The sequence below is a fragment of the Lolium rigidum genome, chromosome 3 (genome assembly GCF_022539505.1).
Source record: "Lolium rigidum isolate FL_2022 chromosome 3, APGP_CSIRO_Lrig_0.1, whole genome shotgun sequence".
NCBI classification, from domain to species: Eukaryota; Viridiplantae; Streptophyta; class Magnoliopsida; order Poales; family Poaceae; genus Lolium; species Lolium rigidum.
In genome coordinates this window covers 56,376,816-56,389,158 of record NC_061510.1, presented here as the reverse complement: position 1 = coordinate 56,389,158, position 12,343 = coordinate 56,376,816, and the positions used below count along the sequence as shown (strand labels likewise).

At 44.5% G+C, this 12,343-nt stretch overlaps 2 protein-coding genes across 2 annotated transcripts; both read left to right on the top strand.

The window, feature by feature from the left end:
• Positions 1-1,282: 1,282 nt before the first annotated feature.
• LOC124696191 (chloroplastic import inner membrane translocase subunit TIM22-2-like) lies at positions 1,283-4,835 on the top strand. Its single transcript, XM_047228953.1, has 5 exons — positions 1,283-1,530; positions 1,963-2,027; positions 2,121-2,193; positions 2,281-2,334; positions 4,279-4,835. The coding sequence occupies exons 1-5, from the start codon at positions 1,362-1,364 to the stop codon at positions 4,506-4,508; spliced, it is 591 nt and encodes a 196-aa protein (XP_047084909.1). The 5' UTR covers positions 1,283-1,361; the 3' UTR covers positions 4,509-4,835.
• A 1,533-nt stretch (positions 4,836-6,368) lies between these two features.
• Positions 6,369-6,956, top strand: LOC124694870 (auxin-induced in root cultures protein 12-like). The gene has a single exon (XM_047227801.1). It carries the CDS (start codon positions 6,369-6,371, stop codon positions 6,954-6,956), a length of 588 nt encoding a protein of 195 aa, XP_047083757.1.
• Positions 6,957-12,343: the final 5,387 nt, after the last annotated feature.

Genomic DNA, 12,343 nt, shown 5'->3' with positions numbered 1-12,343 from the left:
TTTTTACGATAGCAAAGGCTGCAAACTTTGAATATACATCAGGGACATTTTCCCTCTAGCTATGCCCAGGTGCCTTTGTCACTGATTCAAAGAGGAATGGAACAACGATGATCCACAGGGAGGACAACAATTGCCGCATTGCTGATGGTAATCGTGAGGAAGAAGACGGATTAGATTTCAGCCAGTGAAGTTCAAGAGCAAGCACCTTGAAGGAAGATTGCCCTGCTATATATGGAACATATTTAATTTACATATGGCTTTAACTTATTTATTTATTTTGCTATTGAATGTCACTTGGACATTCTTGGTTAGCCTGAATGTGCCTGGTTTGCTGATAGAATGTTATGCTGTCCTATTGTGTTGTCTGAGGTTGAAACTTTAATTGGTCACCATGCCTGCCATATTATTCATCCTGTGCTAAAGGTTAGCTCAGTTTTCATTTCCTCCTCCTCTTGCCTTCACTATTTTGCTTGAACTAACATGTATGTCGCCTTATATCTGTACTATCAAATCTCGTCAAAACTGATACAGGAGGCATTGTATGGGTGTACAAATGTGTTTATGAAGTGTGAAGAGAGTAGCAACCAATATTTTTTCTTTTATTCTAACTAATCAGAGAACAAGATCTCCTTAAAAAAACAGAGAACTGAATCAAACGACGCATGCTGATGTTTTTTTTGTTTTTGCCTTGGCAGGGATGGTATTCCTTCTAAAACAGACCACTTCATTCTTTTAATCTAGGTGATAGTAATAGCAGGAAGCACACCGTCGGGTTCTTAGGAGTTAGGATATTCCGTGAGTTGCTGTCTTGCTGTGTAGTTCTCCAGTTGATGGCGCCTGATGTTTAAAGCAAAATGTTGCAAGTTTTGTAACATCAAAACACATTGCCATTGAGTCACATGGAACAACTTGCAGTAATCCCGGCAGGAATTTTAGGGGGAATTTGTATCTGTAAAAGCAGTTCACAATGCTCGTCTCATCCGTCTTCAGAATTCAGGTTGCTCAATGGGTGAATTTCTTTCTGAGAGTACAAGGTTGCTCGCACATCCGCATGCTAGAAATACTCTCGAACGAGGATGATAGATTGTTTTCGCTTGAGGTGAACAAATTATAAGACTCTAGTTCGGAAGAAGGGGTTGCGAAACTTCCCCTACAAATGAAGCCGGAACACTAATTAAAGCGCTCCCTCTGGAACGGGCTTTTATTGGGCCTATTTTAGTGATCAGGCTTATAAACCCAGCCGCCCCATTCACTGGAGAAACCTACCCATACCATCGTCTGGACTCTGGAGTCTCCGTCATACAGTACGCTCCAACCCTGGGCTTGGGCAAACGATAACGAAACTGCAGAACGGAGAGGCGATGGCGGCGAAGAGCGAGAACCAGCCGGACGGCGACGAGGGCACCAACGCCGGCGAGGGAGGCGCGTCCGCGTCTCCGCCTTTTATTGCTGCCGCCCCGGTCGTATGCTTCACGCGGTCCGCCGGTGACTTCGCCGGCGGCGCTTTCGTTGGATCTATCTTTGGATATGGTAATCACCGCAATTCCCCTCCTGTCCTTTCCGGATTAATTTATTTCTGCGGTAATGGTTTAGTTATTCCTGTGGTGGTTGTCTCGAAATTTCTTGTATTGGGAGTTCGGTTCTTGTTAGGGCAGTTTATAAGAGGAAATTTGATCTCCAAATACTAAAAGATAAGAGGAAGCTTCTTTGTCTTAGGTTTAGCGCCCAGTTCTTGCTATAGTCTAAGAGTATAATACTCAATGTATTCGTATAATCTAGAATTCCTTTCATCCATTTAATCTTGAATTTCTTTGTTTTAATTGAATTTTAATTTTAGATCCTTATTGGTGTTTAGCATAATGGAAGCACTACTGGTTCATATGCTGTCACTAGCAGCGTCTGTGATACCTGGTTAACTTCCTTAAACAAAATCCTTATGCTGCATATCTGATTCTTTTGCAGGACAAGGTTTGCTAACAAAGAAAGGCTTGAAGGGCTCGCTCGGCAATGCAGGGTCTTCTGCCAAAGTTAGTTTTCATGTTTGTGTGCATATATTTAACATGGAAATTGAACTAACCTTTTCCAGGCAGGCTGCTCATAATATAAATTTTCTGGATTAGAGTTTTGCAGTTCTTTCTGGCGTGCAGAGCTTGGTTTTGTGCTTGTTGAGAAAGCTGCGTGGGAAAGATGATAGTAAGTGTATTTTTTTAGTGGCCAGCTTTCTGTTAACACCTTGATAGTTGGATACATAGCATGAACTGACATATGTTTCTTTGACAGTTATCAATTCTGGCATTGCTGGTTGCTGCACCGGTCTTGCTTTGAGCTTTCCAGGTACATTCACATTGAACAAACAAGATTTCTACAGCTTACTTAATATTGTTCTTTGTATTGTTTCGTAGAGTAAGGAGAAGATGGGATATCAACATTGTTAGTATGGTTGCAAGCGATTTATGGCTGTTTTCGCTTTCTGTTGATCAGATTTCCTTTTATTGGATTACCTAAACAGCATATTGTAATCTGCCTTTTTTTTAAACAACAAGCCCTATCGTCAATTTCAATTAAAGAATCCGCCATTGTTTTACAGCACACATAAGATGCAAGAAAAAAGCAAAAAAAAGTAGCTCCATTACATGTCCAGAAACACCCTCAGTCTTACTGCATTCAAACCTGACATTACATGGAAACATCATAACCAAAAACAGCTTAAGACACTAGTTTTTCAGCCTCCCAATAACAGGCGCCCAACCATTTCTCTTTCTATATTGATCACCCAAAAAGGTCATCTTTGTGAAAAAATTGTGTTACCAAATTGTTCCCTTTGTAAATGCGCTTTATAATTACTTGATTAGGATAATGGTCTGTTACCTAACTGTGCAAGTTATCAATTGAGTGATCATTGTGGTGTGGTTCCAGTTCCAGATGTGTATTTGATATCATAGTTATTTTGAGAATTAGAGTACGAATATATACTTAAGTTTGCTTAGAAATAGAGGCTGAATTGCGTCGTATAGTTATTGTAGAATTTCAGAACAGTCAAATTAGAAGAAGTCCAATATCATGTGTAATAAATTCACTAAATCAGGAGCCTCGTTCTTTACATGTTTGTTCAGGACTGCACAGTTTGTGGTCCAATCAGACTGGACCACTTATGCATTGCTTGATTTTGATTTGCACAGTTTATTCAGGGTTATTTAGTGATGCTAATATAGTATGCAGTACAGTGGAAGTTGGCGATATGCTAAATACGTTCTTATGCGTTACACACATCTTGGGAATGTAGTGGCTAAGTTGATGATATGCTTAACACAGTCCTATGCATAATAAATTAATAACACCTCTTTTTGTTCACTCTGCATCTTTGTTCCTTTACACATGTCGCAAAAGATACGCAGTGTAATGCCTTATCCAAATGGTATTCCTTGTCGAAACCCCAACTGCACTGGAGAGAAGCTAAAATGCTAACGTCTAAGCCGACAGTAAACATATGATGAGCCCAAACTAGAAATCCAAGAACACCTATACTTATCATGGCATAAACCATGCCTAGATACCCGAAGACCGGTTTTCTTGAAAAGGTTGATACGATATGACTAATAATACCGAATCCTGGCAGAATGAGAATATACACCTCCGGATGACCGAAGAACCAAAACAGATGCTGGTATTATATTGGGTCTCCCCCTCCTGCAGGATCAAAAAAGGTTGTATTAATGTTTCGATCGGTTAATAACATTGTAATTGCTCCTGCCATTACCAGAAGTAATAATAATAAAAGTAGGAATGCTGCCACTAGAACGGACCACACAAAAAGTGGTAATCTACGCATAGTCATTCCAGGTCTCCACGCATGTTGAAGATAGTTGTTATAAAATTGATTGAACCTAAAGTTGATGAAACACCTGATAGATGAAGACTAAAAATTGCTAAATCAACTGCTCCTTTAGAATGGCTGGTAATACCGCTTAAGGGCGGATAGACCGTCCACCCAGTGCGGCTGCCTACTTCTACTAAGGCTGAGCTTTCAGGTTTTTTTGGCTCGCAATAAAGCTAGGGTCCTTAGTTGACGGCCTTCAGTTGACCCATAGAACGAAAACATTTGCACTGAAAGGATATATGAAGCATGATTTTCTTTTGTGGGGATCATTCGTCCATGTGCTACCCATGGCTACTTAGTTTTAATGTATATTATTATTGTAAATATTGACCACTACCTTTTGTCAATGTTTGGAACTTTGGTGATGTAGTTTCCTTACAGGCTTGTTTCTCCTAATGTAGGTACACCTCAAGCACTGCTTCAGAACTGCGCCACCTTTGCAGCATTCTCATGCATCATGGAGGGGCTCAACAAGCAGCAAACTGCAATGGCGCACACTCTCGGCGGGGGTGCTTTGACCTTTTCACATGACAACGGTGGCGTCCTCCCTCCTTTCACTCTGCCACCAATGCTCGACGCCTCAGATGCTTTAGCTTCATGCTGCCAGGCCCTGGTAAAGCCTAAGCACTAGAGAGCATCATTAGGAGGGAGACAGAGATATGCTCAGGAAACCTAGCTAGCTCCAGTATTTCCTAGCGTATGTAAATTTTGCCTTTGGATAATGTCGAAGATCTAGATTGTTTGCTTCGTGGGCAGGTTTTTTTGTTGCTGCATTTTGTGGCGTCAGATTGCTTAATGATATCATGGATAGATTTTGTTGGCCTGGAAGATAACAACTGTGAAAATCGTCTCGAAGAATTATCTTTTCTGCAACCTTTGCATGGTCTACTTGTGTTTCACACTTGGACATGGTTTTGTTATACCGGTTGAATGAAGCTGGTGGTTATTCGTTTGATTATGTGTTCCTACTTCCTATCAAGTGTACATGGTCAGCAGTGCTGACTGCTTTTAACATACAACGGTAAGCACCGGCGCCACCGGCACGGCAGCACCATCAGCTTGATTGAACCGCCATTTGCAACTGATCAATTGTTCAATGTTATGCTCGGCTGCCCTCTCCGGGCAAGCTACCCGTTTCGTGCCGTCCTCTGACCGGCAGGCCGGGCAGGGTACAGCGCATCTTGTTTGGATCGCGTTGCAGCGACGACAGCTCGGCCGATCGAGTAGGGAAGAAAATGGGGAAACTGCACCCGGGTGCATATGCACCCTTTATTTAAAATACATATTAAATATATTTACAAATGTCAAAAAATACAAATAAAAATGCCTCGCGTATACCTTGACATGATACATGCTTATAAAGTTGTTTCAGCAAGAACCGATATGTTTTGTGCCCTGTGCAAAAAAGATAAATTTTTGGTGCTAAAAAAGTCTATTTCTCGAAGCATTGTTTGTCTTTTTTACACAGGATACAAAAATTGTCGGTTTTATGTGAAACTTGACGCGCAGACATAGAACATGTCTCTCTACATGTTAAATTTTTTTCCTAATTTTTTTACGTTTTTAAAATATGTTTTATACATATAGGGTGCATATGCACCCGGGATCAGTTTTGGTTTTCCGAGAAAATGGGAGTTACTTTCGTTGAGAAAAAAAAAGTTCAGTGATGTGACGGTTGATCAGCAGAACGTGAAGAAGGTGGCAGCAGCAGGACGCATGGCTTGTAACGGAGTGTACGGACGTGACGAGGCTGCTGCCAAGGCGTACACTTCTTCAGGACGAAAAGCCAACCAAATTGGTGAAAACAGGTGGTAATTATGTCATCTGGCACAATGTTACACGGAGCGTGGATGCTTATCTAGGAGGATTTACTCGATCGCACTCACACCCATTCCCTTGTACAGTTTAGGCTGCAGCTGTTGTAAAACAAAAAATTGCTATCCAATAGCGGTCTCTTGCAACGACTAGGTGTCAAGTAGGATAGCAATTTTCTATAGTGTCGGATCTAAGACAGTGCTGATGTCTGAATATTTCAAGTGTGCTATCGATATCTGAAGTGTTCGTAGTGTTAATTCGATGTCCAAGTGTTAAATTTTAAGTTCAAAACGTCGAATTTCAAGTGTTCAAATGGTTCTTCGTGACCAAAAATGCATCATCTTGTAATCCACTCTTCTCCTAAAATAGTACTCCGTACATCATTTCTGGTAATGTGAACTTATAGGCACCTGTTTTTGGTGCCCTTTTTTACATCATTTATGTGTGATGCTTCCAAGAGTCCGGAATTCCAGGATTCGTCAATTCTGAAGCCTCCTACCGTACGTACACGGACCTTCAACACATATACGTGCCCCAGCTTTCACGTCGATCGTCCTACTACAAATAGCCCTTCCTCTGCGTTCAAGCTGCATTGCACCTCCAGCTACCTCGGGGCTGACACGAGCAAAGACTCAACGTACGTTCGCGCGCTCTAGCTACATACCTACCTAGCACCATGGCGAGGCCAGGCCACAGGGCGTCGCTCCTCCTCGTCCTAGCCGTAGCCACCTCCGTGCTGCTGCTCGCGGCCGGCGCCACGGCCCAGGGCTGCGCGAACGCCACGTTCCCGGCGGGCCGGTCGTTCGAGCGGTGCGACACCCTACCCGTGCTCGGCGCCAGCCTGCACTGGACGTACCACGCCGGGAACGGCACCGCGGAGCTCGCGTTCCGCGCGCCGTCAGGCAGCGGCGGGTGGGTGGCCTGGGGCATCAACACCGCCGGCGCCGGCATGGCCGGCAGCAGCGTGTTCGTCGCCTCGCAGAACGCCGGCGGCGCCGTGTCCGTGCTCACCACGGTCCTGGAGAGCACGTCCCCTAGCCTGAAGAACGGCACCCTCAAGTTCGACGTGCCGGTGCCGCCCACCGCCGAGTACGCGGGAGGCGCCTACACGATATACGTCACGGTGGCGCTGCCGGGGAACTCCACGACGCAGAACACGGTGTGGCAGTCCGGCCCGCTCAGCAGCGCTGGGGCCATATTGCCGCACCCGATGTCAGGAGCGAACTTGCACAGCGTCAAGAAGCAGGATTTCCTGTCCGGCTAGAAATATTTCTCGCGCTGCTGCTGCTGGTTTGATTGAATAAAAGTGTACACCCTACACGGTGGTAGCTTTATAGTACTAGTACATGTTTACTCACATAATTAAAGGGAGTGCTAGTTTGCTTCGTATTACCGCTTCCAGTTAACAAATGTTTACAAGTTTTTCTAGGTAATGCTGCAAAAGTGTATACAGTTTTTTTTGGCACATTTTGCGGGGAAGGAATTATTAGATCCAAGTGAAGAATTGAAAATATACAGCAGAACCTGGGTTCCACGGATCCCAGTTTACTGTGCGGGCCCAAAATATGTATATTCGAACCTCCAAAAATTTCAAATAAATTTTTTTCATATAGAAGATGCACTTATGTACGTACGTGCCATTTCGTAATTTCAAAAGTATGTAGCTTAGAAAAAATAACAAGTTTCAGATGAAAGTATGAAGAAAACTCATTCCTCCCGGAATTTTTGTAACTTACAGATCGAAGCAATTACGTAATTAATACCAAAATAAGTTTAATCGGTTCCGCTGAATTAAGGTTCCAAAAAATCCCTTGAGTGAAGAATGTATACAGAGGCACTTTTCATCCAAGAGAGCAGATTTCGTGCACACGGGCACCAACGCTCCTGGTTTTAAAAATATTAAAAAAAATTACTTCTATGGTTCAGAAAATCCTTAAATCCAATACATACATATGTCCTCAATACTCATGCGAATTTTTGCTAGAAATTGGGTCGTATTTTGAGCTGTAGAAGAAAAAACAAATTTATGGCCATCTACAGAGATAGAAAAGTCAGATTACAAAAATTGATTTTCCTTATAGCACAAAATTGGACATATGTTCCTCCGAAATTTCTACTCTACATTTGTAATGTTCATATGTATGTAGGTATTTAATTTCAGATTTTTTGGATTCTCATAAATATATTTTTACATAAACCGGGAGGACTGGTGCTCATGTGCCCAGGGCACTTCTCGTCCAAGTGCAGTACTATGAGACTTTATTTGGGTATGAGCAAAACCTTAGCGTAGAAACTCTTAGATGAAAAGGGTTCGGAAAACCAAAATGGAGATCTAAAAATTAGGTTTTTTCATACCCACTGTTTCTCTGCCTATCGACATAGCTGCTCACAACGCAATTGAGGATTTTTGTTTGTTTGTTTATTTATTGATTCTCATCCGAGGACACACATGTGTGAGTCATGTGTCATAAATTAAATACATAATTTAATTATGTAGGTTAACTTCCATCAGGGTGAAAGAGATATGCCCAAGAGGCAATAATAAAAGTGGTTATTATATATCTTTATGTTTATGATAAATGTTTATATGTCATGCTATAATTGTATTAACCGAAACATTAGTACATGTGTGATATGTAAACAACAAAGAGTCCCTAGTATGCCTCTTAACTAGCTTGTTGATTAATGGATGATTAGTTTCATAATCATGAACATTGGATGTTATTAATAACAAGGTTATATCATTGTATGAATGATGTAATGGACACACCCAATTAAGCGTAGCATAAGATCACGTCATTAAGTTATTTGCTATAAGCTTTCGATACATAGTTACCTAGTCCTTATGACCATGAAATCATGTAAATCACTTATACCGGAAAGGTACTTTGATTACATCAAACGCCACTGCGTAAATGGGTGGTTATAAAGGTGGGATTAAGTATCCGGAAAGTATGAGTTGAGGCATATGGATCAACAGTGGGATTTGTCCATCCCGATGACGGATAGATATACTCTGGGCCCTCTCGGTGGAATGTCGTCTAATGTCTTGCAAGCATATGAATAAGTTCATAAGAGACCACATACCACGGTACTAGTAAAGAGTACTTGTCGGAGACGAGGTTGAACAAGGTATAGAGTGCTACCGATGATCAAACCTCGGACAAGTAAAATATCGCGTGACAAAGGGAATTGGTATCGTATGTGAATGGTTCATTCGATCACTAAAGTCATCGTTGAATATGTGGGAGCCATTATGGATCTCCAGATCGCGCTATTGGTTATTGGTCGGAGTGAGTACTCAACCATGTCCGCATAGTTCGCGAACCGTAGGGTGACACACTTAAAGTTGGATGTTGAAATGGTAGAACTTGAATATGGAATGGAGTTCGAATATTTGTTCGGAGTCCCGGATGAGATCCCGGACATCACGAGGAGTTCCGGAATGGTCCAGAGAATAAGATTCATATATAGGAAGTCATTTTGTGAGATTTAAAATGATCCGGAAGGTTCTATGGAAGGTTCTAGAAGGTTCTAGAAAAGTCCGGAAGAAACCACTATGGAAGGCGGAGTCCCAAAGAGACTCCAACTCCATGGCCGGCCAACCCTAGAGGGGGAGGAGTCCCAAGTGGACTCCCCTATGGGGGCCGGCCACCCCCCCCCCACATGGAAGGGGGGAATCCCACCCCAAGTGGGATTCCCACCTTGGGTAGGTTTCCCTATCACATGGAAGGTTTTGGGTTCGGGTCTTATTCGGAGACTTGTAGTCCAACACTTGGGGCTTCCACCTATATAATGAGGGGCAAGGGGAGGGGGCCGGCCACCCCAAGAACCACCAAGGTGGCCGCACCCCTTAGTGGCCGGCGCCCCCCTCTCCCCAAACCCTAGCCGCCCCGCTCCTCCACTTCCCGCACACTTAGCGAAGCTCCGCCGGATTTCTCCACCACAACCGACACCACGCCGTCGTGCTGTCGGATTCAAGAGGAGCTACTACTTCCGCTTCCCGCTGGAACGGGGAGGTGGACGTCGTCTACATCAACAACCGAACGTGTGACCGAGTACGGAGGTGCTGCCCGTTCGTGGTGCCGTGATCAAGATCTTCTACGCGCTTTTGCAACCGGCAAGTGAACGTCTACCGCAGCAACAAGAGCCTCATCTTGTAGGCTTTGGAATCTCTTCAAGCGTGAGACTCGATAATCCCCTCGTTGGTACCGTCTTCTAGATTGCATCTTGGCTTGGATTGCATGTTCGCGGTAGGAAATTTTTTGTTTTCTATGCAACGTTATCCTACAGTGGTATCAGAGCCGTGTCTATGCATAGATGGTTGCACGAGTAGAACACAATGGATTTGTGGGCGTTGATGCTCTCGTTGTCTTTAGTTTGAGTACTTTGCATCTTTGTGGCATAGTGGGATGAAGCGGCTCGGACTAACTTTACATGACCGCGTTCATGAGACTTGTTCCTCGTTCGACATGCAACTTGTATTGCATAAGAGGCTTTGCGGGTGTCTGTCTCTCCTACTATAGTGAAGATTCAATTTACTCTTCTATTGACAACATTAGTATCAACGTTGTGGTTCATGTTCATAGGTAGATTAGATCTCTCTCGAAAACCCTAAACCACGTAAAATATTCAAACCAAATTAGAGACGTCTAATTTGTTTTTGCAGGGTTTTGGTGATGTGATATGGCCATAATGTGATGATGAATATGTATGAGATGATCATTATTGTATTGTGGCAACCGGCAGGAGCCTTATGGTTGTCTTTAAATTTCATGTTGAGTAGTATTTCAAAGTAGTTGTAATAGTTGCTACATGGAGGATAATCATGAAGACGGCGCCATTGACCTTGACGCTACGCCGACGATGATGGAGATCATGCCCAAAGATGATGGAGATCATGTCCGTGCTTTGGAGATGAAGATCAAAGGCGCAAAGACAAAAGGGCCATATCATATCACATATGAACCGCATGTGATGTTAATCCTTTTATGCATCTTATTTTGCTTAGATCGCGACGGTAGCATTATAAGATGATCCCTCACTAAAATCTCAAGATAATAAAGTGTTCATCCTTAGTAGCACCGTTGCCAAGACTTGTCGTTTCGAAGCATCTCGTGATGATCGGGTGTGATAGAATCAACAAGTGCATACAACGGGTGCAAGACAGTTTTTGCACATGCGGATACTAAGGTGGCCTTGACGAGCCTAGCATGTACAGACATGGTCTCGGAACACGTGATACCGAAAGGTAGAGCATGAATCATATGGTTGATATGATGAACACTTTGAGTGTTCGCCATTGAAATCACACCTTCACTAGTAGGAAAACCCTTATAGGCGAAGCTTAGTTCTGTGGCGCACCGTTTTGAATGCGCCACAGAAACTTATTTTGTGGCGCACCAGGAAGCGTGCGCCACAAAAATAGCTTATTTTTGTGGCGCAAGGCTGAACCGTGCGCCACAGAAATTATGTGGGGCCCACATTCTGCCACCACGAATTATTAGGGTAGGTATTTACGTGGCGCACAATGCTTTCTGCGCCACAGAAATAACTATTTCTGTGGCGCACTGGATCTGGTGCGCCACAGAAGTAGTTATTTCTGTGGCGCACTGGCTCTGGTGCGCCACAGAAGTAGTTATTTCTGTGGCGCACTGGCTCTGGTGCGCCACAGAAGTAGTTATTTCTGTGGCGCACTTGTGCTGGTGCGCCACAAAAATAGGGTAAGTTATATCATCCCCGTACCCCTCCCTCCCCTCCCCACGCCCGTACGTTCACCTCCGCGCGCCTCTCCCCTCTCCCCCGCCGCCGCCGCCATGGTCGTCGCCGTCGCCGTCGCCGCCGCCGCCTCCTTCCTCCGCGAGGGCCGCATGCCGCCACGCTCCACCCATCCCCGCCACCTGCAGCACAAGCCGCCGCGGCGTGGAGGAGGAGGGGCCGCCGCATGGAGGAGGAGGGGCCGCCGCGTCACGGAGGAGGAGCCGCCGCGTCTTCCTCCTCCTCCACCCCTGCCGTCGTCGTCAACCTCCTCCTCCACCCCTATCGTCGGTGAGCTCCACCTCTCCCCTCCCCTCCCTCCTCCTCCACCCCTCGCCGTCGTCGTCAACCTCCTCCTCCACCCCTAGCGTCGGTGAGCTCCACCTCTCCCCTCCCCTCCCTCTTCCTCTACCCCTGCTCTCGGATGTGTTGATGTTGTGCTCTGGATGTTGTGCTCGATCCGGATGCTCTTGTGCTGCCGTTGTTCTCTCGGATGTTGATGCTGCTCGGACAAAATTACGGAGAGGATGATGTTGTGCTCGATCCGGATGCCGTTGTGCTGCTCGTTGTGGTCATCATGAATAAAAACAGCTCAAACATTCTTTTTGTTTTACTCGTGTCCGTTAGCTATATATTTTTTCTATGCTCGCCCGTGATGCTTGTGTTTTGGAGCAAGCAGCTGGCATGGCATGTGAGAGAGAGCATGAGAGAGTTCTTGGGGGCAGAGATGATGGCAACAACAAGACCGGGTCCCGTATTGGTCCCGCTTTGAATTAGTAAGATCAAGTAGTGGCTTGAGTTCCGTTGGTAACCAATACCAACAGAGAGCTACTTCATTTTAAGTAGAATTTCTTTTAAGGACTCTAGCTAGATTAGAGGGGAAAAAGATTGCTG

What these genes read in the sequence shown, in the direction of transcription:
- LOC124694870 (XM_047227801.1), top strand. Translation starts at nt 6,369, where the DNA reads ATGGCGAGGCCAGGCCACAGGGCGTCGCTCCTCCTCGTCCTAGCCGTA.
- LOC124696191 (XM_047228953.1), top strand. Translation starts at nt 1,362, where the DNA reads ATGGCGGCGAAGAGCGAGAACCAGCCGGACGGCGACGAGGGCACCAAC. An exon ending in GCTGCGTGGGAAAGATGATA is followed by an intron (nt 2,194 to 2,280) that starts GTAAGTGTATTT and finishes TTTCTTTGACAG; the next exon opens with TTATCAATTCTGGCATTGCT. An exon ending in TCTTGCTTTGAGCTTTCCAG is followed by an intron (nt 2,335 to 4,278) that starts GTACATTCACAT and finishes CTCCTAATGTAG; the next exon opens with GTACACCTCAAGCACTGCTT.